At 37.5% G+C, this 26,114-nt stretch overlaps 1 protein-coding gene across 3 annotated transcripts in view; it reads left to right on the top strand.

Annotated features, from left to right (window-relative positions):
• The first annotated feature begins 2,090 nt into the window (after positions 1 to 2,090).
• Positions 2,091 to 26,114, top strand: part of DPY19L2 (dpy-19 like 2) — a 65,293-nt gene continuing 41,269 nt past the window's right edge. For 2 of the 3 annotated variants that reach the window (XM_019655724.1, XM_019655725.1), the window contains exons 1-4: positions 2,091 to 2,730; positions 5,957 to 5,981; positions 7,748 to 7,835; positions 10,326 to 10,463. In XM_019655724.1, coding sequence (XP_019511269.1) covers positions 2,352 to 2,730; positions 5,957 to 5,981; positions 7,748 to 7,835; positions 10,326 to 10,463 — 630 coding nt within the window. In that variant the 5' untranslated portion in view covers positions 2,091 to 2,351. Of the gene's footprint in view, positions 2,731 to 5,956; positions 5,982 to 7,747; positions 7,836 to 10,325; positions 10,464 to 18,415; positions 18,537 to 20,770; positions 20,865 to 25,146; positions 25,205 to 26,114 lie in introns of all 3 variants that reach the window. The other variant, XM_019655722.1, reaches the window with a different exon arrangement.

Consider the following 26,114-nt stretch of genomic DNA (forward strand, 5'->3'; position numbering starts at 1 on the left):
TCTCAGGTTATCTTTCAAAATATTCAACAAAATACAGCACATAACAAACAAATCTATTAAAATCACAGAGTTGAAGGATGAACAGATTCATTGGGCAAACACTAATTAAAAAAAAAAGCTCAGATGGTCATATTAATTTCAGGTAAATTACGGCATATAATTCAACTGGCTTGAGATGTCTGTGGGAAAATATAAATTTCCCAATGTGATCACAGAAGTAGACGATGTAAGTAGACCAGTAATAATGAAGAAAATTAAAAATTAAACAAAAAAACCCCCTCCAGAACTAGATGTTCTAATACAGAAAGGCGAAAACCCACCGGATTCATTTTATGAATCTGATATAATTCTAATAAAAAAGGCAAACAATCACAGCGCTTCATTATTGTCCCAAAAACAATGTTAAAATGTTCATATGAAAAACTAAGGTATTTCATTTTGAGTTTGCATATTCAATTATATATTTTTATCAACCACCCATAAAGATCTTGTATTTTAAACTCAGTATTGGGCAATTTATTAGCTGTTCAAACTTGGGCGAATAACAACATCCTTGATCCTCGATTTCCTTACTTGTACAAAATTATTATATGATTTAAAGGACAAAACACTTTAAGCAACAAACCCTGTGCCAGAAATGTAGAAATGACCCTTGAAAAATATCTTACAAAACAACAAATTAATAACAGCATTTATTGAATTGAAATAAGTGACAAGATGAATAGGACTGTGGGTAATTGCTTTAAACCTTCAGAGCAGGGGGGGTTCATGTGGGCTGAAGAAATGGGCTGGACCTTGAGAGGTGACAGAATTTAGAGGGGCAGCAAGAAACGGATGAAAAAACTATGGGATGTCTTTTTAGTTTGAGTAAAAGGAAAGTTGATGGAGTAGCATACTGCGGGCCTCACTCAGAATGAAAAAGCAGATTGGGGCAGATTATTGAAGACACTGACGAGCGAGCCAAGGAGTTCACGTTTTATTTGTGGGCTAAGGGAGCCATGAACATTTCTGAGAGCTGTTGCATCAGGAAAATTAAGCTGACCAAAAGGAGCCATAGATTAGGAGAAGGGCATTAGGAACTTCTATCGGAACCATCATTAAACAGATAGGAGGTGAAGTGGCGTCGGCTGCAAGCGGTCTGTCTGGCCTGTGACAAAGGACACGGGAAACGTCAGTGCCCCCTGTCCATCTCTGCCAGCCGCTGTGGCATCAAGTGTGTAAGTGACTGGGGCTAAGCGCTCCCCTCTCGGATGGTCCTGGGTGGTGTCTGGTTTAGGAAGGCAAGAGCTCTGGACACAACGCTTCTAGGGCTGAGGAATTCTGAGCAACCTTGTTGGACACACAGTGTCCTGGGGTCAGGTTCATGCCAGTTCTGCCACGTGTTGCCCGTGGCCTCGGACGATTTCCTCCGCGTAGAAGGTGGACACTGAGGCCCAGTGCAACGTGTTCTGTTCGTAGGAGGCGAAGAAAGTGGTTCCTCAAGTCCCATGCACACCACAGGCGCTCACGTCCTTCCCTCGCTCTCCTTTCTATAGTTCTTTCTTTCACCCAAGATCGCCTTCCCCTTTAATAACCTGGAGACAGGCAACCTTTTGGTAAAAATAACAAAGCTAAGCCCGAACTCGAAGGAAGGATTTAAATCTCACGTAGCTCTCCAGTCTTGGCCACCAGCAGCGGTGTAACTCGGTGAGACCAGCCACCCATTTGGGAGGACGCGCGTGGGGCGTTGCTCAGGGGCTGCGCGCGGGGGACGCGCGTGGGGCGGCGCGCAGGGGCTGTGCAAGGGGGGACGCGCGTGGGGCGTTGCTCAGGGGCTGCGCGCGGGAGGACGCGCGTGGGGCGGCGCGCAGGGGCTGTGCAAGGGGGGACGCGCGTGGGGCGTTCTCAGGGGCTGCGCGCGGGAGGACACGCGGGGGGCGGCGCGCAGGGGCTGCGCACGGGGGACGCGCGGGGGGCGGCGCGGAGCTGTGCAAGGGGGGACGCGCGTGGGGCGGTGCGCAGGGGCTGCGCGCGTGGGACGCGTGTGGGGCGGCGCTCAGGGGCTGTGCAAGGGGGACGCGCGCGGGAGGACGCGCGTGGGGCGGCGCGCAGGGCCTGCGCGCGGGAGGACGCGCGTGGGGCGGCGCGCAGGGGCTGCACGCGGGCGGATAGGATGCGCGTAGGAAGCTGAGCACGTGGCGCTGCGCACTTCGCGCCCCCCCCCCTCCAGGTTTCGTGGTCGCCTTGACGACCCGGGGCAACGGCGGCGGGGACGAGTCGTTGAGGCTGCGAGCCCCTGCGGACCTCACCCAGCTCGGCCGGGCCCACGCCGGAGGGAGAGCCAGCTCCATCCGAACAGGGACTATGAGAAAATGGTCGGGCCGACGAGGAATAAGCTCCGAGAAGCGGCTTCACAGCCGCTGCGCTCTCCGCGCTCCCCGCAGTCTAGGCGGCGGCGCCGCGTCACTGGAGCCGGGGAGCCGGAGGTGGAGGAGGAGCCGCAGGAGGAAGTGGAAAAGTCCGAGCAGCCTTTGCCCGTAGGCGGCGGGAACCTGCCCGGGGGCGCCCGACGCTACTCGCCGCGGAGGACCCGAAACTTGAAGGCGCAGAATTGCATGCAAATGGAGATGGTCACAAAAACCCTTTTTCTCCGCCGCTTCCAATTCCTCCGCTGTTACCTGGAGCAGCTCCTCGACCAGGTGCACCTACTACGGAGACGTCAGTTCTCAGGCAGGGCAACCATCTGCGTAGGTGAGCAGGACAGGCCGGAGAGAGCCCTCGGCACGAGTTCCCGCGGCCCTCCGAGCCTGGGGTTTGAAGTGGTTTGGGTGCGTCTTGAAGATGAGTTTAACAAGCAAACCAAGCAGCAGTAATGACAAGGTCCAAGCTCTGGAAAATCGCTGACAGGAATTCCCAGCCCCCTAAGTTCTTGTTTTAAAACATTTCCCAGGGTTTTGGGGCATAGCGATCACCTGTATGTCACCACCAAAATGTCGTCTTAATCAGGGCATCCCTTTATCACGGGTTGTAAAAATGATAGGTGAGCTCTTGAGTGGCAGACATTCTATTTTCCTGCACCTTAAATGAGGCAAAAATAAAGTGTTGATTTTTAAAATTAGACTCTTTAATAGTTGGAAATAGGGTCAAATTAGACAACCGATTGCCTCATGTTAGTACCTACTTACTTTCATCAATCCAGGTCTTAACAAGGTCTTAACAAGCTTGACAACACAGGAATAGGGAAGAGAGGAGAGGTTCGAGTTGGTGGAAACATACGGCCTGGTAGGTGGTGAGGTGGAAGAAGAGAGAGTGGTGAGAGGGAGGGAGGAATGACAGAAAATTCAGGAGTGAGAGTCATAGATTCAGGAATTACCCACATAAAAGTGAGTTGAAACTAGCATTGGGAGAGATTGCCAAGAGAGAAAAGTGGGCAAAGATACTTGGGAAAGCTTTAGTGTCAAGAGAGGAGAGGAAAAGGAATAGCCAGGTAAGCATATAGAAACTGGGCAGAAAAACATAGAACTGGGAGAGTTGGTGTGATGAAGATAACAGGATGAAATCCAAGAGCCTGGTCAAATGCTACACAGAGCGTGGAGAAAGAGGTCATTGATGTTGATAACTCAAAGGTCCGTTGGTCATAGAAAAGAGTCACGGGAACTTAGGAGAAAGAAGTTGGCTGAGAATCTTGTCAGCAAATGGGTGGGGGCTGGAGAGAATATTTCGTGGTTTGAAGGGCTGTGAGATCAAGGGAAGTGTTTTAGGGTATTGAAGAAGTCAAGGCTGAGGGGAAGGGTCAGTGGGAGAGGGTAAGATTGAGGGAGGGAGAGAGAGAGGGAGAGGGAGAGGGAGAGAGAGAATAGTTGATGGAGTAAAGTGTTGAAATATTTGGGAAGGGTGGAATTAAAGACACAAATCTGAGAAGCTAACTGGAAAAGACGAGAGAGAGTTCCTGTTTGAGATGGCAGGGAGGAGAAAAGCAAGGATTATTGTATGGAGAAACATTGAAGTAGCTATAAGGGAAGTTTGGAATGCTTGTGTCAAATCATCTTTGTTTCAGTAAAATGCAAGGCTTGGTCACTTTCAGAGATGAGGTTGAGGAACAGGATACAGGGGTCCAGGAGACATGCTTTTTATCAGGACTTTGGAAGGGGGTGTGATAAGCACCTCCTGCATTTAGGATATTGGCATTATCGCACCTTATTGTGGAATGTGGGGTAAGGGGAGGGAGTGAGAGACGAGATTATTTTGAGGATTTTTGGAAAGCTAGATGGATTGAGTAGGATATTTGATCTTTTCCTTTTCCTTAAATATCACTTCTAAGAGTTTTTGCCAATATATTATAATTGTCTGGAGAGTAAGGAAGAGGATACAAATGTAGTTGAATAGGACAGTCTGTGTGTATCTTAAATTTAATAAAGTCTTATCAGAAGGTCATCAATTTCAAGTGGAGAGAGAATGTCTTGGTTTAATATCACAGTAGTTCAGAGTATATTATATATTAGACAGCGTTAACATGTAGTTAACATAAAATATATATATATATATATATTTTTTTTTTTCTGTAAAGAGAAAGGTAGTAAATACTTTGGGCTTCACAGGCCATATGCAATCTCCATTGCTGCTGTTTCTTATTTATACAACCTTTAAAAATGTCACCACCTTTTTTAGCTAGCGGACAGTACAAAAACAGATAGTGGGCTGTGGTTTGCTGATCATGGTATAAAACAAGTAAATCCGAAAAGTACTGAAGAGTGGTACGAATGAACTCAGAATGGTTAGGAATATGGAAAAAAGCCTGGTGAAGGATGGCTTGGAGTCTCCAACATTGCAGTGTTTTGCTAGTATTCTTATTAATTGACTTATTAATTAATTTGCACTTATTTTGTTAGCCAAGTTGAGTAACTTTTTGAGTTTTTAAGAGGTTAATGGTGGTGTAGAAAATGACTTGCCAAGTGTATTTGTGACAGCCATAAGAAATGCTATTGTAAAATCTTGGAGGGGTGGGCAGGACATTGGGAATAGCTAAGTAAATTCACGCCTCTGTGACAGCAACAGAAATACCTGGAAAATGATCAGAATCAACTTTTTCAAGTCCTTGGAAATTAACCAAAGGTTTACATCAATCTAAAGAGCATTTAGTCAAGAAAAACTACTGAAACTGTATAAGAACAGGGGGGTTTGTGGGGGGTTTTTTTGTTGTTGTTTTTTTAACTTGGCCTCCTCCCATCTCCTCCCCCAGCTCCGCTGTATCTTTGAAAACAAGCAGAGTCCCAGCCACCAGAAGGGGACAGACAGTGTTTGTAGCTCCTCCAAAAGCCCATCCCCACAGCAGTGTCACTGACCTGTGTTGCAGCTCCCTGGTAAAGCCTCATTCCTAGGACGGTGACATGGGGACTCCGGATGAGTCTCCCAGGCCGGTAGCCTGGGAGCAGTCCAGGTTCCATAAAGGTTTGAATCGCCCAAAGGGGCGTTCAGATTGCTGCTGAGGAAGCGATTTCCTGCGTTAAACCATATTCTCATGGGCATGAGGGAAAGTGATCTAGAGAGATCCCTGTGGGCTCCTGTCCTGGAAGGATTGAGCTGATCGTAGTGTGTGTATGTGCTTCTTTTTAAAATTTCACATAAATAGAGAACAATCAATAATAAGAGAGAATAATTTCTGACAAATCACAGAAAAGGTCCAAATCATCAGTCATTTCGTCACTTGTTTGCAAATTTCGTAAATGAGACAAAGTCTTCCACGTCTTCCTTTACCCCCCAAATCCCCCCTGCAGAGGTCAGCCCTGTTCCCAGTTTATGTCCTTGTGGAATTTTCCCTGTGCTCATGGAGAGAGAAGTAGCTGGCCGTCTTGCTTGTGTGCGCTTGCTCGACATATAAGGGAATGCATTTGAAATAGTTGTTTTAAAGGTATATTATAATCACTGCAATAAAGCAGCTTTTAATGACTTCTTTTTTTTTTTTTCCTTCTTTTTCCAGCTGCCTTTTTGGGACTTTTGCACTGGTAAGATTAGTTTCCGTTTGAAATACATAAAATATTTGAATTAAAACTTGCCATCACTGATCGCATACCATAAAATGGTAACTGCTTGTTATGTGTATAGAACATCTGTATGTGCATCTGTATCAGTTTACACATCCAGATTGCTTTTTAAAAAACCCCCTACGGGGCCGGCCGAGTGGTGCGATGGTTAAGAACTGGCTTGGGACGCCAGAGGGCTCCGGTTCGGATCCCACATATGAGGGCCAGTGACACTGCCCTCTACAGCTAAGATGCTGAACAACAGCTCAACCTGGAGCTGGGCTGCCGTGGGTCGCCGGCGACGGCGTAGGCTGCAGCCCCTGTGGCAGTGGGTTGCCATGGGCTACCGTCTGTGGCCAGCAGCCAGCGTGAGCGGCCAGCAGCCGCAGTGAGCGGCCGTCCAGAAGCCGGCGACTGATCTGCCTCGCCCGGGAAGAGCGCAGTGATGGTGCCAACTTGGGCCAGTGAGGCGACGTCCTCCACAACTAGACTGAAGAACAAAACGACAGCAACTTGTCTGTTCCCCTTCCCCCAATTCCCCAGCGCTGTTCCCATCCCCCCAATTCCCCAATTAAAAAAAAAATCTTTAAAAAAAACACAAAAACCTCCTACGTGAAGCAGCATTTGCAAAGTGGGTGCATCAGGAGAATGGTAACTTACGCGTTAAAATATTTTTGCTCCACCAAAGGATTCACCACTATGTTTCTTAAATATCTAGCTTTTGTAGTGTACTTTGCATGTTTATTTCATCTAAAAACTCCTTTGTTTTACAGTAATGGTTTGTTAGTGGCAGAGGCGAGGTAAAGCTTTAGTAACTCTTGTCCCTTGGAAATCAGGTAGAAATGAAGGTAAAGACTGCAGTCATAGTGCAGGGTTAGGTGAGTCTTTAATGCACATGTGCCAGATTTTGCCCAAGTAATTGACCTGTAAAACTGTATCTATGATAATATTATTTCTCCTCTTACATAGCTTCCTTTCTACCTGAGCTCAGAGATTTCTATTCTGCCCCACGTCCTGTTGGGACAGTGTTTTTGTGGCCATTTAGTCTGCAGGGAGATTTTGATGTTAGAACGAAGGCTCTGATGGTAAGAAATATTCCCTACAGCTATTGGTACCCTGGCATATGTCCTGCACATAAATGAAAGTGAGTGGAGGACAGGGTTGATAGATGGAATTTTGCTTTATTTTCTATTTCATTGGAAAACATCTATTATATGAATTAAGAAAAGCGTAACTGCTCACTAACTAATTTTGCTTATCACCGTGTGCTCCTGTTTTCACTGTTTTCCTCAGTTGTACTAATAAAATATCTTCAAGTACAGTCCTATGTTCTTTGGCACTTGACAGCTGATCCCTTACAAGAAATTATTGTTATTTAAAAATTGCTTTAATATAAAGTAGTTTTATTTAAAATTCTGTTCCAAGTGCTTTTCAATAGCTACAGAGGCGTTTCCTAAACTTAGTACTTTAGAGTCACTTGTGAAACTTAACAACCCAACCAAAACTTACCTCTGTTCTGACTTAGAGGCCTGAAGTTAAGGAGTTTCAGCTGTGTGCAACACTAGATTATAAATGCCTAAAATATATACAAGGTAGTAAGCAAATTATAAAGTTATCTCAGTGTTACAAAAATGTATTTTTTCCTCTTTATGATTTTCATACTTTGTTTATAGCTTTGTTATTTTAGTACTAAGTTTTGAAACATGGTCTTATTCTTATAATATGATGCTTCATTTTTTTTGCTCTAGGATACATTTAGTAACACTTTTTGAAAATGATCGTCATTTTTCTCACCTCTCATCTTTGGAACGGGAGATGACTTTTCGCACCGAAATGGTTAGGCTCTTTTTTTGTTTAATGAATTCATTTGTAGTTTAATAATAGTAAGGCTATAAGGTGGAAATTTATCAGGAACTGACGTGAATTTTTGGTGAACTGCACTGTTTCTCAAGCTATAACCTAGGTTTATTATTCAAATAGAAAGTGTTTTAGGATTCTTTTCTTTTACTTATTATCTCTCCTCTTTTCCTAATACAGACTTCTTTTAAAGATAATAACGATCAATTAGAATAGCTTAGGAAGAGGAGAGCCCAGAACATTTAAGAAGTGATATAGGGGTATCAAATGTTATCAGAAATTGCTTTCTGTTAGGTTAGAGTTGGAAGACTCCATATTTTACCTGACTGTTTTCATTTTCTTTTTTTTTTATAGCTCATTTGACTTCAAGTTGATCTCATTTAAGAGGCAACTTTTGATGTAACTTCTTAATACATTTTCTATTGTTTTGCTAAACTAATCTATAAAATGGAGATAATGCCATCTGCCATACATATTTAACATAGTTACTGTGAGGATTAAATGGGAGAACAAAAGCCAGAATTGCAGAATTTTGTAATTAAGCGAAACCAAAACCACTCTCCAGATCCATCAGTTAGGGGTCAACTGAAGAACTGAAACTGGGTCTCATGACTCTTTAGCCACCGCCTTTCTGTTTTGTTTTCAGTTGTGGCTAAATTAAATTTTAAAAATGAAATTTATATTAAAAAAATTTTAAATTGAAAAATTTACTGTTTTGACTGTTTTTAAGTGGACGGTTAGTTCTGTGGCATCAAATGCAGTCATGTTATTGTGCAGCCATCCCCACCACCCATCTCCAGAACTTTTCTATCATCCCAAACAGAAACTGTACCCTTCAAATGAAACTTCTTTCTTTCCCTCCCCAGCCCTTGGTAACCTGTATTCTACTTTCTGTCTATAAATTTGCCTATTCTCAGCCACTGGTTTTTTGTTTTGTTTTGTTTTGTTTTGTTTAAATGTCACCCTTACAGCTCCCTTAAAGCTTTGAAGAATTGGGTATGTTAGTTAGCATTTGTATGGCATTCAAATTTTTAATATTTGAATTAATTTTTAATAAATTAATATTTAATAAAATAATACGTACTATTTCCAAAGAGAGGATCTAAAATATTGTTAAATAAAGAGTGTAGCTGTGGCAGAGATTGGGCTGTGATGACGGGTCACTGGACTCAGATGGCAGCCTGTGCTCCTTCGTGTGACGGCTGGCCAGCTAACCTCTGATTGTCAGTAATCTCATCTGCTAAATAGAAATAACGCCAAGCCTCACAGGGTTTCACTGACAATGCAGGAAGATAATAAATGATGCACACAGCATAACGCCTGGCACAGAAACCATAGCTGCAATTAATGAAAGCTTATGTGTACATTTTCTATTTCTCTAAATATTGACTTATGCATATTAGATGCCCTGTCATTGTAGCATCGCCTCGTTGCCCTCATAGAAAGGAAACATCTTTGTGTGAATTCGTATTTTACCAATCAGCTAAATCACATCTTCAGTTTAGTCGCCACTATTGCTTCATCTAGCAAAAGATAAAGCTGTTATAGGAGGCAGGGGTGAATGTAGAGCTGGAGATTATTTTTAATGTATTTTGGGGAGAATGTATTACAAACAATGTATGTAGCCCTTTATTTGTTTTTATATTTTAGAAAGGAAAACGAGAAATTGATGAGGGAAGTGCTAGGAAACAAGATGCTTTTGTTAATCTTTGAATTTTAACTGATAGAACTTTTACTAGCCTAGTAAAGTCATTATTTCCTATGCTGGAGTAATCCACCAAGCTACAATAGTTCCTTTTGCAGGACACAGCGCTTGTGTCATGATCAACAGTAGTAAGTTGCCACTCGGTGAGCGTTGACTTTATGCAGAACTGTAGGATGGAGCGAGGAAGTAAGGTGAAAGCATGAAGTTCCATCCTGTGATGATTGTGATTATTATATGTTATTTTCTAAGGAGCTGGAAAAAAGAAGTAATTTTCTTTTTTTTTTTTTTAAGCTGAGCCATCCTGCCACCTGTTGGCAGCTCAGCGGCTGCTCAGCTCGGGCCGGGAATCGAACCGCAGTTGCTCAGAGCTCAGACTCTTGAGAGAAGTAATTTTCTATATATAGAGTTGTACAAAGACATGAAGGCATCTCTGTGAATGCCAGAATTCATCCAGAGTGGGGGTAAAATTAAGCTTGGTAGAATTAAAAATATATTGTATATATATTTTAAGATGTGGTTAGAAAAGCTCCTTGAAACATTTAACTACCCCTACAACTCTTCTTCAAACCTACAGAAAATATGAATGAATAGTGATAGCCTGAAATGCATGCCTTTGGAGTCCAGGAATGCAGTAGTAGCAAGAAGAACTTAGGAAGTCTTATGATTCATCTTTTCTTTTTTCTCAGAAGAAATTATTGTAACAGGAGTTATAAAAAGAAATATTTGCAAATTTCACTTACATGACAATTTGTGCCTTTTTAAAGGGACTTTATTATTCCTACTTCAAGACCATTATGGAAGCACCTTCATTTTTGGAAGGACTGTGGATGGTTATGAATGACAGGCTCACTGAATATCCCCTTGTAATAAATACAGTGAAACGCTTCCATCTTTATCCAGAGGTGAGTAAAATTTTGGATAAATATTTGTAGAGTGATTCTTTTTTTATCAGATAAAAATTGTAAGTAAAAACAATGAGGTTATAAAATGGAGGGGACCTTTAAGATTTATTGATTGTACTAGTATGTGTCCTTACAGATGAGTAGAGTATCAAACGTTCTCCTAAATTTAAAGACCTTGGAAACTTGGCTCACGTGAACTCAAAAAATAGAACTTAGTGTGGCAGTAATGACCAGTGTAATAGACAAGCCAGATGAGAAGAGCCGAGGAGGGCTCTAAATGAACACCCTGTGGGCAGGCATTACTGATCGCACAAGGGACAGTCGATGAGCCGAACAGTGACCTTGCAGTCACTTTAAGAAAGCAAGCTTTATTTAGTCACATAGCCAGAAATCAGTGAATATGTTCCATTCCTTAGCCTAAAAAAAGGGTATTTTATGGTAGTCTGCAAATTCTAGAAATTGAAAAAAAGAAAACAACAAAAAAATTAGTAAATTCAATTTGTGAACTCTTAAGATAAATGCTAATTTCACATCATGGTAGGCACTATTTTTGAGTTATCTCAGAATCCAGCAGATTAGTTAAAATTACTGTTTTTAGTCCTTTCTTCATATTGTATTACTTAAAAAAAATACTTTGATTTTGAAATGTGTAAAATCACAGAAACTTAAAGAATAACAGGCACATAATGTGTGACCAACCACTTAGAATGAATAAATGCTACTCTTTTGACATTTTTGCTTGAGATATTTAAAATAATTAAAGCATCGTAGATTCAGTTAAAGTCATCTTTGTTCTGCTTCCCTGTCCAGTTTGCTCCTTTTCTCATTCCCACCAGTATTATTATCATTAATTTCATTTGTATCCATCTAGTCCTTTTGTTCAAGGATTGTTTTATGTGCTCTTGTAAGTCCATATAAATGCTCTCACTGAATATATCACTTTACAAGTTTTTCTAAACATTATATTTAAAATTTTTTGTATGTATATATATATATTTTTTCTTTAATTCATACAGTTGATTTTTTTGTTTATTGAGCTTGTATCTTGTAACCATGCTAAACTCACTTATTCTAGTAAGTTTTTAAATAGATTTTATTGGCTATAGACAATCATAAAGATACTGCATATATTTTATAAAATTTATACCTAATCATTTTGAGTTTTGAAAGGAGTTACTATAAATGATATTTAAAAATTTTTTTGATTTCTGATTGTTAACATATAGAAATACTGTTAATTTTTCTATGTTGACCTTGAATCTGTGACATTATTATTTATTCTTAAATGTTTGCAAGAATTCACTAATGAAGCTCCCAGGGTCTACTGGGAGTTTTCTTTGTGGGAAGGACTTTATTTACAAATTCCATCCCTTTATTAAATATAGGACCATTCAGATTTTCTATTTCTCTTTTGTCATTTGTATTGTTTAAAGAATGTTATCTAAAAGTTGAATTTATTGACATAAAATTGTTCATAATATTCTAATATTCTTTTGTCTTAACAATGCTTGTTTTTCATTTGTAATATTGGTAATTTGTGTATTTTCATTATTTTTCTTTATTAGTGTAGATAAAATTTTATTCACTTTATTGAATTATCTACAAAACACCCTGTTTTGGTTTCATTGATCTTTCTCTGTTGTTTTTCTATTTTTTATAACATTGATTTCTTCCCTCATGTTTATTATTTTCTTTCTGGGGGTACTTTGATCATTTCTTGCTAGTTTTTCAAGGTAGATGATTACCCCCTTGATTTAAAATTTTCTTTCCAGAGAAGCATTTAATCCTATAAATTCTGCTGTAAGCACTGCTATATCTGTATCCCATAAATTTAGATATGCTTGGTTTTCATTATAAAGTTTTAATTAAGTTTATCTATTTTTCCTCTTATGGATCATGCTTTTGGTGCCAAGTCTAAGAATTCTTTGAGTAGCCCTAGATAATAAAGATTTTCGGTATGTTTTTTTTTTCTAAAAATTTTTAGAGTTCTGTGTTCTACATGTAAATCTGTGATCTATTTCATTTTGAGTTAATTTTTGTATACAATGTGAGACGTGAGACTTGGGTCAAGATTTTTGTTTTTCACCTATGGATGTTCAATTGTTTTGTGCTTTTGTGAAAATAAGTTGGACATATTTCTGTGGGTCGATTCCTGTGTTCTTTGCTCTCTGCCATTGATATGTGTTTGTCCCTCTGCCAACACCATATAGTCTTGATTATTGTACTTATATAATACATCTTAGATTAGGTTGACTGATTCCTCCCCCTTCATTCTTTTTCGAAATTGGTTTAGTGAATTACTTTGCATTTTAATATATACTTAACAATAATCTTTTCTATGTCTACAAAGTCTCATTGAGATTTTGATAAGAATGGCATTAAATGTAATTAAATTGGAGAAGAATTGACCTCTTTACTGTTGAGTCTTCTAATTCCTCAATATGGATGGTATGTCGCCCTCCCATTTATTTAGATTTTCTTTGGTTTCTTTCATTAGCATTATGTAGTTTTCAGTATACAAGTCTTGTATGTGTTTTGCTAGATACACATCTAAGTATTTTATGATTTTTGAATGATGGTAAAGGGGATTGTATTTTCAATATTGATGTCCACATGGTCATTGCTAATATATAGAAATACAATTGTTTTTTGTATGTTTATCTTTTTATCCTGCACCCTTACTGAGATCTTATTAGTTCTAGGAGGGTTTTTTGTTTGTTTTGTAGATTTGTTGGAATTTTTTACATATATAGCCGTGTCATATGGAAAAGGGGACAGTTTTCTTTCTTTCCTGGTAATCTGTATGTTTTTGTTTCCCCTTTTTACTTTATTGCACTGGCTAGAGTTTTCAGCACTGTTTATTAAGACTGGCGAATGTGGATATCTGTGCCTTGTTCTTAGTCTTAGGCAGAAAGCATTCAGTCTTTAACCATGAAGTCTAATGTTACCTGTAAGTTTTTACACATGACCTTTATGAAGTTGAAGAAGTCTTTCTCTTATTCCTGTTTTTTTTTTCTGAAAGTTGTTATCACAATAGGTATGGAATTGTTTCTAATGCTTTTTCTGTACCAATTGGTGTGGTTATGAGGTTTTTCTTTTGTATCCTGTTAATATATGAAGGGTTGCATTGATTCATTTTTAATCTTGAAATAGACTTATTTCCCTGGAATAAACCCCACTTGGTCATGGCATATAATTATTTTTATATATTGCTGAAATATTTGGTAATATTTTGTTAGGGCTTTTTATGTCTCTCTGTCTTCATAAGAGACACTAATCTGTAGTATAATTTTTTGGTACTTTTTTTTTGGCTTTAGTATCAGGGTGATACTAGCTTCAGGTAATGAATGGGGAAGTGTTTGCTCTCCTTGTTTTTCTGGAAAAGATTATACAGAATTGATTTTAACTCTTTTTTAAAATATTCAGTAGGATTTTGCAATCAAAACATTTGGGTATGGTTATGGAGATTGCTGTTTGGAGAATTTTTACATTTGAATTTGATTTTCTTAATAGTTTTGTGTAAGAGAGAGAGAGAGAGAGAGAGAGAGAGAGAGAGAGAGAGAGAAAGAGAGAGACAGAGCGAGTGAGCATGCGAGAGTGTGCGCGCCTATTCAGATCTGTTTTATGTTGGGTGAAATGTGATAGCTTTTGTTTTCCAAGGTCCATTTTATCTAAATTGTCAAATTTAAGTGTGTCAGAGTGATTCATAGTATTCCTTGATCCTGTTGACATATGAAAGTTCTGGGGCCGGCTGGGTGGCTCAGTTGGTTAGGAGTTGGCTTAAGAGCGTGAGCTCTGAGCAACAGGGCTGCCGGTTCGATTCCCACATGGGCCAGTGACACTGCGCCCGAGCTGAGCTGTCGCTGCGCTGCCAACAGGTGGCAGGATGGCTCAGCTGGTGTAACAACAAGATTGCCTGTTCAATGGTAGGCTATGCCCACCCGCAACTAAGACTGAACTTAGCACCTTAAGCTGAGCTACTGCCCGGATGGCTCAGTGGATAGAGCGTGTGTTCTTAACAACAAGGCTGCTGTTTCGACTCCCGCATGGGATGGTAGCTACGCCCACCTGCAACTAAGATTGTAACAAAGCACCTTGAGCGTAGAGGCCACGAGCTGCCGACGGGCAACCAGATGGCAACTGGCGCCCTCCACAACGAAGATTGAAGAACAACAACTTGGCTGGCCCCCTTCCCCAATTCCCCAGCACTATTCCCCTCCCCCAATTCCCCAATAAAATCTTTAAAAAAGAAAAAGAAAATTCTGTACTTATATTTCATTTTATTCCTGATACAGGTAATTTGTGTCATTTCTGTTTTGCCTTCTCAGTCATGCTTCAGGTTTGTCAATTTTATTGAACTTTTCAAAGAACCAGCTCTTCCTTTTCATTGGCTTTCTCTAGTGCTTTTATGCTTTCAATGTCACTTATTTCTGCTCCTTATTATTTCCTTCCTTATTATTTTGCTTGCTTTGGGTTTATTTTGCTCTTCTTTTCGTAGATTCCTAGTTGGGAGCTTAGATTATTGACATTTTTCTTCTTTTCTAATATGTTAATTTTACATTACATAAAATGACATTAATTTTAAATTTGCATTAATTATGCATTTGCCTCTCAGCACTGCCTTAACTCTGACCCACAGATTTTAATGTTTTATTTCATTTTTTATGTATTTTATTTTTTAGAGCAGTTTTAACTTCATCAAAATTGAGTGGAAGGTACAGAGATTTCTTTTATCCCTCTATCGCCATTCATGCACAAGCTCCCTCCACCAGAGCATCCCCCACCTGAGACGTATACTTGTTACAGTTGATGAACCCACATTGACACATCATTATCACCGAAATTCCATTGTTTGCCTTAGGGTTGTGACTTGGTGGTTTATTCTATGGGTTTGTACAAATGTGTAATGGTATGTCTACCATTACAGTATCATACATAATAGTTTCCTTAAAAATACTCCGTATTCTGCCTGTTCATCCCACCCTCCCTTCTAACTCCTGGCAATCATTGGTCTTCTTACTATCTCTATAACCTTTTCTAGAATGTCATATAGTTGAAATAATATATAGTACGTAACCTTTTCAGATTGCCTTCTTTCACTTAGTAAGATGCATATAAGGTTCCTTCATGTCTTTTCATGGCTTGATAGCTCATTTCCTTTGAGTGCTGAATAATATTCCATTGTCTGGATGGACCACAGTTTATCCATTCACCTGCTCAAGGACATCTTGGTTGCTTCCAAGTTTTGGCCGTTATGAAAAAGCTGCTATAAACATCTATGTACAGCTTTTTGTTTGGACATAAGTTTTCATTTCACTTGGGTAAATACAAAGGTAGCTTGACTGTATGGTAGCAGTATGTCCAGTTTTGTAATAAACAGCCAAAGTGTCTACCAAAGTTGTTAAACCATTTTGCGTTCCCACCAGATGACTAAGAGTCCCTGATGCCCCGCGTCCTGGCCATCCTTGTCAGTGGTCTGGATTTTATCGTTCTATTAGGTATGTAGTGGTATTTAATTGTTGTTTTAATTTGCATTTCCCAGATGACATATCATGTGGGGCATCTTTTCATATGTTTATTTGCCATCTGTTTATCTTCTTTGGTGAGCTGTCTGTTAAGTCTTTGGCCCATTTTTTAAAAAAATCTAGTTGTTTGCTTTCTTATTGTTGAGTTTTAAGTGTTCCTTGTATATGATACAGTCCATTATCAGGTATGTTTTTCACAAATATTTTATTCTAATCTATGGCTTGTATTTCATTCTGTTGACATTATCTTTTGCAAATCAGGAACTTTAATGAAGTCCAACTTATCTGTTGTTGTTTTTTGTTGTTATCTTTGTTTTCATCTTATGAATTATGTATACCTTTGGTATTGTATCTAAAAAGTCATTGTCAAATGCAAGGTCACTCAGATTTTCTTCTGTTATATTCGAGGGGTTTTATATTAGAGTCTTGTAATTTATGTTTAGGTCTGTGATCCATTTTGAGTTAATTATTGTGAAAGCTGTAAGATCTGAGTCTGTTTATTTTTTACATGTGGATGTTTAGTTATTCAAGCACCATTTGTTGAAAACACTATCTGTGCTCCATTGTATTGCTTTTGTGCCCTTGTCAAAGATCAGGTGATTGCATTTATGTGGGTCTATTTCTGGCCTCTCTGTTCTGTTCCATTGATTTTTTTGGTCTGTTCTTTCACTGATACCACACTGTTTTGATATTTGTAGCTTTATCGTAAGCCTTAAAATTGGGTAGCATAAGTCCTTCAACTGTGTTCTTCTCCTTTAATATTATGTTGGCTATTTTGAGTCTTTCACCTCTCCATATAAACTTCAGAATCAGTTTTTCCATATCCACATATACGTTGGTGGACTTTGATTGGGACTGTGTTAAATCTGTAGGTCAAATTGAACTGACATTTTGTAAATATTGAATCTTCCTATCTATGAGCATGGGATATTTCTCCATTTATTTAGTTTTGTGATTTCTTTCATCAGAATTTTGTAGCTTTCCTCATATAGATCTCGAACATATTTTTTTTAAATGTATACCTAAGTATTACATTTTTGAGGGTGCTAATGTAAATGGTGTTGTGTTTTTACTTTCAAATTTCAGTTCTACAATTTACTTTTTTTGTAGTATCTTTGTCTAGTTGGTATTAGGGTACTGTTGGCCTCAACAAATATGAGTTCATAAGTATTCCCTCTGTTGTATCTTCTAAAAGAGATTCTAGACGATCAATATAGTTTCTTCTTAAATATGTGAATTCACCAGTAATCCCATCTGGGCCTGATTCTTTCTGATTTGGAAAGTTATTGATTATTGATTAAATTTATTTAATAGACATAGCCCTATACAGATTGTCTATTTCTTCACACAAGAATAAAAATGATAAATTTTAGCAGAGTGTCAGTTTTATAACATTAAGTTATAAAATAGTAAATCTATACTTTTTGGATATAGAAAGATGTTTATGATGTTGTTTAGTAATATATGTTACATTAACATAATATAATACACAATATTATATAATACTGAATAACTCTAGTTGAGTGTTTTTATTTTATTTTATTTATTTATTTTTTATGTATATATTTTTAAGCTGAGCCATCCTGCCACCTGAGCGGCTGCTCAGCTCGGGCCGGGAATCAAACTGCTGTTGCTCAGAGCTCAAACTCTTGAAGCAAGCTCTCAACCAACTGAGCCACTTGGCCAGCCTCTAGTTGAGTGTTTTTATATGCCTAAGAAGAGGCCAGAAAGATGATCACCAACATATTAAAAGTAGTTAGCTCTAGGTAGTTTTTACTTTTACTTTGAACTCTTTATTTTTTAACTTTTTTTCTCAATAATCTTGCATTATTTTTCCAAATCTATAAAATTATGTTTTTTAAATCTCTTAGGCATAATCATTTTGTTTGTAATTTTTCTGTTGTTCTTTTTTCTTGTCTTTATACTGTTTTTAAGTGGACTGCAGATTGGGAAGAACTGGTTACATTAAATTATGTGAGTTTTAATGGGCACAGGAACTACTATTTCATATACAATTGGTTTTCTATTTTTTAGACTATGAAGAAAATAAATTTAAGGACCTAAATGAAATATTTCTGTAAATTTTATATTTTGCTATTATCGTCATGTTTTAATATAGAGTTTTATACTTGATTTTACAGCATCTCTTATTTATATTACAAAGTTGATTACAAGAGTATATTACAGAGATGTTGATCACAACATAAATTTTTATAGATGTGCATTGCTCAGTAATACACAACTTTAGTTGATAATATGTGTATGTATAATTTTAAAATGACTGTTTTCCAAGTGAAATGATTTAAATAAATTTGTCAAAGTTTATAATATCAAAGGCAACCATCATTAAATGGTATTTTGAAACATTGTTATTATGAAGGTAATGTATTTTCCTCCACTATTTCTGTTTGTTTTTATCTCCTGTAGGTGATTATAGCCTTCTGGTATCGTACATTTGTGGGAATAATGAATTTATTTGGGATAGAAACTAAGACCTGCTGGAATGTCACCAGAGTAGAACCTCTAAATGAAGTTCAAAGCTGTGAAGGCATGTTTTCTTCCTAAAATGCTGCTGTGTTGTCACTAATGTTTACATAAACACCTCATAATAGTATGACTTATTTTAAGAATTATTATAAACTAGTGATTGTTTTTTTAAAACACTCTATAACTAATTCACCTAAAAGAGTATTTACCTTTAAAGTAATTTTCTGAGCAGGCTATATGTACTTACTAATATAAGTATTAATTTAGAATTTGAGTATTAATATACCCCACTATAAGGCATATTCTCCACAACGTGGCTATTTAGTATATTTTATAAATACTTTTTGTCGACTTGTTCACAGTAACATTCAACTCTCAGAATATGTACTAAATCTGTATTTCCATATTTCCCTTACATTTTTACTGATTTCCCTCAGGTGATCTTTATAACATCTAAAATAGCATCAATAGAGGATATTTGAGAAATAGACTTTTTTATGCAAAATAAAGGAATGGAGAAAATGCCTCATAAAATGAGAAACTAATGACTCAGTCAGCTTAGAAGGTATAACCTTTTCTGAGAGACGGAAAAACATCCTCTTGTGTATATACATATATGACATTTATTAAGTTGTCACTAAGTGATAGATTAGTGTTGGCCCTTAGGACCCCATGGTCAATCAGGTAGACATGGGGTCTTACCCTCCTGGAGTTCACATATAAGAAAGATGTTAGTGGTTATAACCGTGATGGAGATTACAAATAAGAAGATAAGTTTGCTTAAGTTAGGAGGCGGGAGGAGAAGTGTTTCAAGAACAGGGACCAACATATTCAAAATTCCTGAGGCAGGAAAGAACTGAAAGAAAGCTGGAGCAGTGAGACAGAGAAGAAAAAATGCTGTGAACTGGGAATGTAGGCACGGTCAGATGATGAAGGGCCAATTCCTGGTTAAGGATTTTGTGCTTTATTCATTGAAGAATTTTAACATATTTGCATTTAAAAATATTATTTTGGCAGTTATATGGGAAAGATATTACTAAAGGGCAAAAGCGGGTTCAGTGAGGCCAGGTAGGAGACTGTTGGGCCCTCAGCAAGTGACTGCAGGAAAGACAACTGGGAAATGCTTGGATTTGAGGGACATTTTGGAAGCGAATTGACAAGATTTGGTAACTGGCTGATGGGAGAGGGGAAGGAGGGTGAAGTCATGTAACTCTAGTTTCTGTTAAGTAATTGAGTCCCTTTGGTAAAAAAACGTTTTGAAGTGGCAAGTTTGAATTGCTACATTAGTTTCAGATACCTGAGAGAGCTCAAAGTGGAGATTGTCAAGTGATTACCTGCATGTATAGATAGAGGAATAAGAAGAAAGTGCTGGGCTGAGTAGAGACGGGGAGTCATCTGTATGTAGATGATAATTGGAGCCATGGAAGTGGAAGAATTTCCTTAAGGAGAATATACCAATTGGGAAAAAAGGGAACATATAACAGAGCCCAAGGTGATCCAACACTGAAGGAGTGTTGTAAAGAAAGAGAACTTTTTCGGGCGGACTGGAAAGGAGTGGCCAGAGAAGTCGAAGGGCCAGAAAGGCCAGCCTTCAGTTCTTGGCTCCACCAATAACTTTTATAACCAAAGAACTAAATAATTTGGGGCAGATTACTTAAATTTTCTATGTTCTGTTTTCTCAACCATTAAAGAAACTATTTTCACACCAACTAGTCTCATAGATTTGTTCTGAGAATTATGTGAGATGAAGATTGTAAAGCATCTAGTAGACTATGTATGTGTTAATATTATATATAAATATATAGTCTTGGGGTTTATTAAATATTAAGGTTCTGGCTATACATAATAGTGGACCAAATAACTAGATTATCTCTTGTAGACTAAATCTGATTCTTGAGGTCAAGAGCCATATTTTACTCATCCTAAAGCGAGCAAAAGATAAAAATAATGTAATGGATTTTTTCTTATAATTTATCAAGTGATTCTAAAGACAGTTCTAGATACTAAACAGCATCATCCTAAATAAAATGAAGCACCAACTAATTATTACAGCATAATAATACTTAACTGGGAGAAAGCATAAATGTAACCACAATCTACTATAAGGTATGAATGTATAATAACTAATAATAACTCCTGTAAGGGGAAAGTCCTAATGTATCTACTTAACAGGGTAGCAATCTGAAAAGCAAATGTTTTCAGCAAATTCATGAGCTCTTGCTTACTGAGATAATTATGTCCAATTGCTTCATAGTCATTTATTCATCAAATACTGAACACCCTGTCTTTTTAAAGGATTGGGAGACCCTGCTTGCTTTTATGTTGGTGTGATTTTTATTTTAAATGGACTAATGATGGGATTGTTCTTCGTATATGGTTCATATCTGAGGTAAGACTACTGTATTAAAAGATCTTCCAGTAGGTTTATAAGGACTTGCTGACATTTGTTGATTATATGAAAAGGATAATAAGATTGATTAATAGTAGGAAAGTTTGTAGACTTATTTTATATATTTCAGAAGTTTATTCAATATGGTACAACTGGAAACTAGAGCTGTCACTAAAATAGTATCATAAAGGTCTTCCTTGTATACTTGTGGGATTTTTTTTTTTTAGCTAATTAAGTTTCCTTAACGAAGTCTTTGATGAAAATACCTCTAGGCCATGTTATAAAATTATTATAACAGAAGGTGTTTGGTTGCCATTAGTAGCAGATTATTTCTAATTTTAGTCTGTGCATGTGACATTAAGAAATCAGTGAAAGAAAATGGGTATTACTTGTGACAGACACATAATTTGATAGCCTATTTTTCTTGATAATAGCACTACAGTTTTGTTTGGGGTAGCAGTGTAGCTAGCCTCAGTGACAGGTTGAAGTTAACTGACAATCATGTACCCTTGAACAATGCAGGAGGGGTTAGAGGCACCAACCCCCACACAGTTGAAAATCCACATACAACTTTCGATTCCCCCCAATCTGAACTAATAGCCTACTGTTGACCAGAAGCCTTACCAATAACATAACAGTTGCTCAATATCTATTTTGTAAGTTATATGTATTATATGCTATATTCTGACAATAAAGTAAACTAGAGAAAATAAAATTTTATTTAAAAAATCATAGAGAAATACATTTACTGAAATTTATTTATTTAAAAAAAAGTATTTGTTGAAAAAAAAAATCCACGCCTAAGTGGACCCGTGGAGTTCAAACCTGTGTGGTTCAAGGGTCAACTCTATTCTGCTTCCCGCTCTGTACTGAACCTGGGATAGCCATATGAGCTAGCTTTTTCAGTGAAAAAGAAGGTGAAATCAGTCTTGGTTACACCTAGGAGAGCATTTGCCTTTCTCACAAAAAGGTAGACTCAGCTGCCTCTTGCCTGTTTCTTCCTGCTTTCACTTGGATGTGATGCCTGGAGCCGCTGCAGCCATCTTCAGACCATGAGAGAGGCCATAAACACAGCACACAAGTCGGCCTTGACATCTTTGTGCTGCTGAACCAATGACAGCAGACACTTAACTTTCATTTCTTGTTGAATACTATGATAATATGATAAACATCCATATTATTCAAGCCACTTTTGTCAGGTTTTCTATTTCTTACAGCAGAATACCTTCCTGAGTCATCAGTTTCCTGCCTTTACAATGTGATTCTTGACCTGTACGACGTTTACAATTAAAAACCTAGATTCAGTCTTTCAACAAGTGTTTATTGAGTTTTCATCGAGTTTGTGTAGATAGAGTTTATATACACCCCTTGTTTTAGGAAGTTTTCACATAAAAATACTAGCACAGAATCAATAAAAAATTGTGATGCAGTTAACATTGTACCAGGTATCCTATCCAGCATAGTAAGTCAAGAAAAAGTAGTAATAAGTATAAGGATTGGAAAACTTGAAAAAGAGAAATAAGTGTCCTTACAAGCAGATGACATGATTTTATGTAGAAAATTTCCCCAAAAATCTATGAGTAAAGTATTAAAATAATAATAAAATATACGTTACTGGAAACAAAAATTAATACACAGATATTATACATCTATGCTGTAGCATCAAACAAAAAATGAAATTTTAAATGGCGTCATTTAGGATTGCATTGAAAACATGAAGTTCTTTTTTTGAATTTATTGAAGTTACATTGGTTAATATTAAATAAGTTTCAAGTGTACAATTCTACAATCCATTATCTGTATATTGTGTTGTGTCCTCACCACCCAAAGTCTAGTCTCCTCCCATCACCATATAATTGATCCCCTTCACCCTTATCATTCTCCCCTTACCCCTTTCCTTCTCTGGTAACCACCATACTATTATCTGTGTCTATCAGTTTTGTTTTGTTTTGTTTATTCATTTGTTACTTTCTGTTTTGTATCCCACATATGAGTGCAATGATATGGTTCTTGGCCTTTTCCATCTGGCTTACTTTGCTTAGCATCATACTGTCAAGATCCATCCATGTTGTCGCAAATGGCAGAGTCATGTCTTTCATCCTTTCTTATGGCTGAGTAATATTCTGTTGTATAAAGGTGCCACATCTTTTTTATTCAATCATGCATCGAAGGACACTTTGGTTGTTTCTATGTCTTGGCCTCCATAAATGATGCTACCATGGACATAAGAGCACATATATCTTTATAAATAAATGTTTTCAAATTTTGAGGGTAGATACTAAGGAAAGGGATTGCTAAATCATGTGGTAACTCTATTCTTAACTTTTTGAGGAACCTCCACACTGTTTTCCATGGTGGCTGCACCAGTCTGCATTCCCACCAGCAGTGTATGAGGGTTCCTTTTCTCCACATTCTCTCCAACACTTACTATTTGTCTTGTTGATAATAGCCATTCTAACAGGTATGAGGTGATGTCTCATTGTGGTTTTGATTTGCATTTCTCTAATAGCTAGAGAAGTTGAGTGTTTGTTCATGTATCTGTTGGCCATTTGTACTTCTTCTTGGGAAAGTGTCTGTTCAGGTCCTCTGCCCATTTTTAAATTGGGTAGTTTTTTTTGTTCTTGAGTTGTATGAGTTCTTAATATATTTTGGATATTAGCCCCTATCAGAGGTATTGTTTGCAAATATCTTCTCCCATTATGTTGTTTCCTCTTTTTGTTGCTAATAATGGTTTCTTTTGCTGTGTGGAAGCTTTTGAATTTGATGTAGTCCCATTCCTTTATTTTTGTTTCTACTTCCCTTGCCTTTGGGGTCAAGTTCACAAAAGCCTCTCAAGGACCAAGGTCCATAAGTTTAGTACCTACGGAAAACGTGGATTCTCAACAATAAGGATATATGATCTCATTCGGAAAATTGTAAAACTTTATTGAGAGACATAGGCATATCTAAATAAACGGAGAGACATACCATATTCATGGATTAGAAGACTCAATATTCAAAAGATAGAGTTATCCCTAATTGATTTATTGATTCAATGCACTACCCATTTTATTAACCTTGATAAGCTGATTTTAAAATTATTCAGAAATGCGAAGGGCCTAAACTATTTGAGACACTCTTGGAGAGGCTAGGAGGATTTCCTTTGTTAATCATTTCTGTGTTACAAAGCAGATGTGAATATGACAGTTGTGATGTTGGAATAGGGATAGACAAATAGATCACTGGAATAAAATAGAGCCCAGAAGAAGAAGTGTACGAGGTGTGATGAAAAAATTTAGATAAAAAACATTTATCACAGTAAAAGACACATTGCCGTTAATCCCCTTAAAAAAACTCCCCCTTGCTTTGAACACACTTATCCATCTTATCGTTCTTGCCATTTGTTGAACCAGATCTGGAAGTCCTCTTTCATGTGTGTCTTTAGTTACGCTGTCATGGCTGCCTTGATGTCCTGAATCGATTCAAAATGTTTACCTTTCATGGTCATTTTGACATTGGGGGAAGGGCCAGAAGTCACACGTTGCCAGATCCAGTGAATAAGGTGGATGAGGACACACCATAATATTTTTATTTGACAGAAATTGTCATCATGGAGTGCTGTCATGATGGAGGATAATTTACAGCACACTTTAAAGCACATCTTCTTTCAACTGTAGCTCATACCCAACTGACTGCATTTGTCACACACTGTTACTAAACTTCGACGTGCCACTTCCCATATTGAAGATCCCTGCCTTTCCATTGGATGGCACTCAGTAGCAGCATTCACTGTATTTTTTTTTGTCACACTCATGCATTTAAAGACACTTGATGTATGATAGAGCAGATATTGCATGTCAGTGGGTAAGGAAAGGCTTCTTAATAAATGGTTTTGGAATAATTGGAAGATTATCTAGAACAAAGAAGTTAGAACTATATGAAAAATAAATCCTCATTGGATTATAAACTCAAATATGAAAGACAAAATTATAAAATGTTTAGAACGTTATATAGGAGACTATCATCAGTAACTTGGGACACGAAAAGATTTCTTAAATGAGGTACAAAAGTTCAGCCATGAAGAAAATTCAGGTTCTTTATATGTAAAGTATAAAGCACACTTTGTATGCTTGTACATTTGAGATTAAGATATCAACTACATGGGTACTTTTGAGATTTTTACTGTTACTTTATATAGTTTAGTACTATGCCATTTTATAGATGATTTTAAACTCTAAGATAATTTTATGAAGACCTATATTTTGCATAAATTATGATTGTTTACTTTTTTTTTTTTTTACAGTGGGACTCACCTTGGAGGTCTAATTACAGTATTATGCTACTTTTTCAATCATGGAGAGGTTTGTTTTCTAGAAAATAGTTTTAAAGAAATAGAAGGGGCTGTATAGGAACAAGGAAATATATTCATTAAAGCAATATATAATTGCATATTACTTAGGAGTTCTCAATATTTTAAAGAACCTTGTGTTGTAAGTTGATATTTTAATCATGTTGATCCACATTTTACATAATACTTAGAATTTTAATTACATGAATATCTTGCCTGATTTTCAGTCTGTACCGTATATCCACACACATATATTTGGTAGAAAAAAGGAAATATTGTCCTTGTTGAGTTGAGGCACTTTAGATACATTATCACACGTACTCCTACCAAACTTTTGTGGGAGATGGTGATTCTCCTCACAGCAGAAGATATAAGAAATTTAGAGAGGTTAAGTTACTTACCCAAGATGACACATTCACTACATGGTGAAGCGGGGTACCCACTCTACATCCGTCTGGCTCCAAAGTCTCATTTCTCTCTGTTATATCATGCTGCCTTTTCAGTAACACAAAACAGAAATTAACTTACTAAAAAGAGCTCATAGAAACTTATTTAGAATAGGATAAATTCACCCAATAAAATGCCAAGTCTGTAACATGTGCCAGACTCTGTGTTAGATGCTGACGATGATTGCAGTGGAAAGGGAGAGAATCTGCCCGTTTTTAGAAGCGAAGTATGTACTATGCTATGGCACAGCTTATAGGGTAGAACCTTGATTCATTACTGTTGTGAAAGGTAGATAGGTTAATTAAAAAAAATCTGTTAGACAAGGGAATCATAAAAATTATAATGAGTATCTTAAATATATTAACTTAAAGCAAACAAATACACACCATCATTCACCAATGTGTTCGTGTAGAGACAAGACCTTTTCTCTGAGTATGCCAGATGACTGGTATTATGAGTTGACTTTCTTATACAGA

The sequence above is a fragment of the Hipposideros armiger genome, unplaced genomic scaffold (assembly GCF_001890085.2).
Source record: "Hipposideros armiger isolate ML-2016 unplaced genomic scaffold, ASM189008v1 scaffold_244, whole genome shotgun sequence".
NCBI classification, from domain to species: Eukaryota; Metazoa; Chordata; class Mammalia; order Chiroptera; family Hipposideridae; genus Hipposideros; species Hipposideros armiger.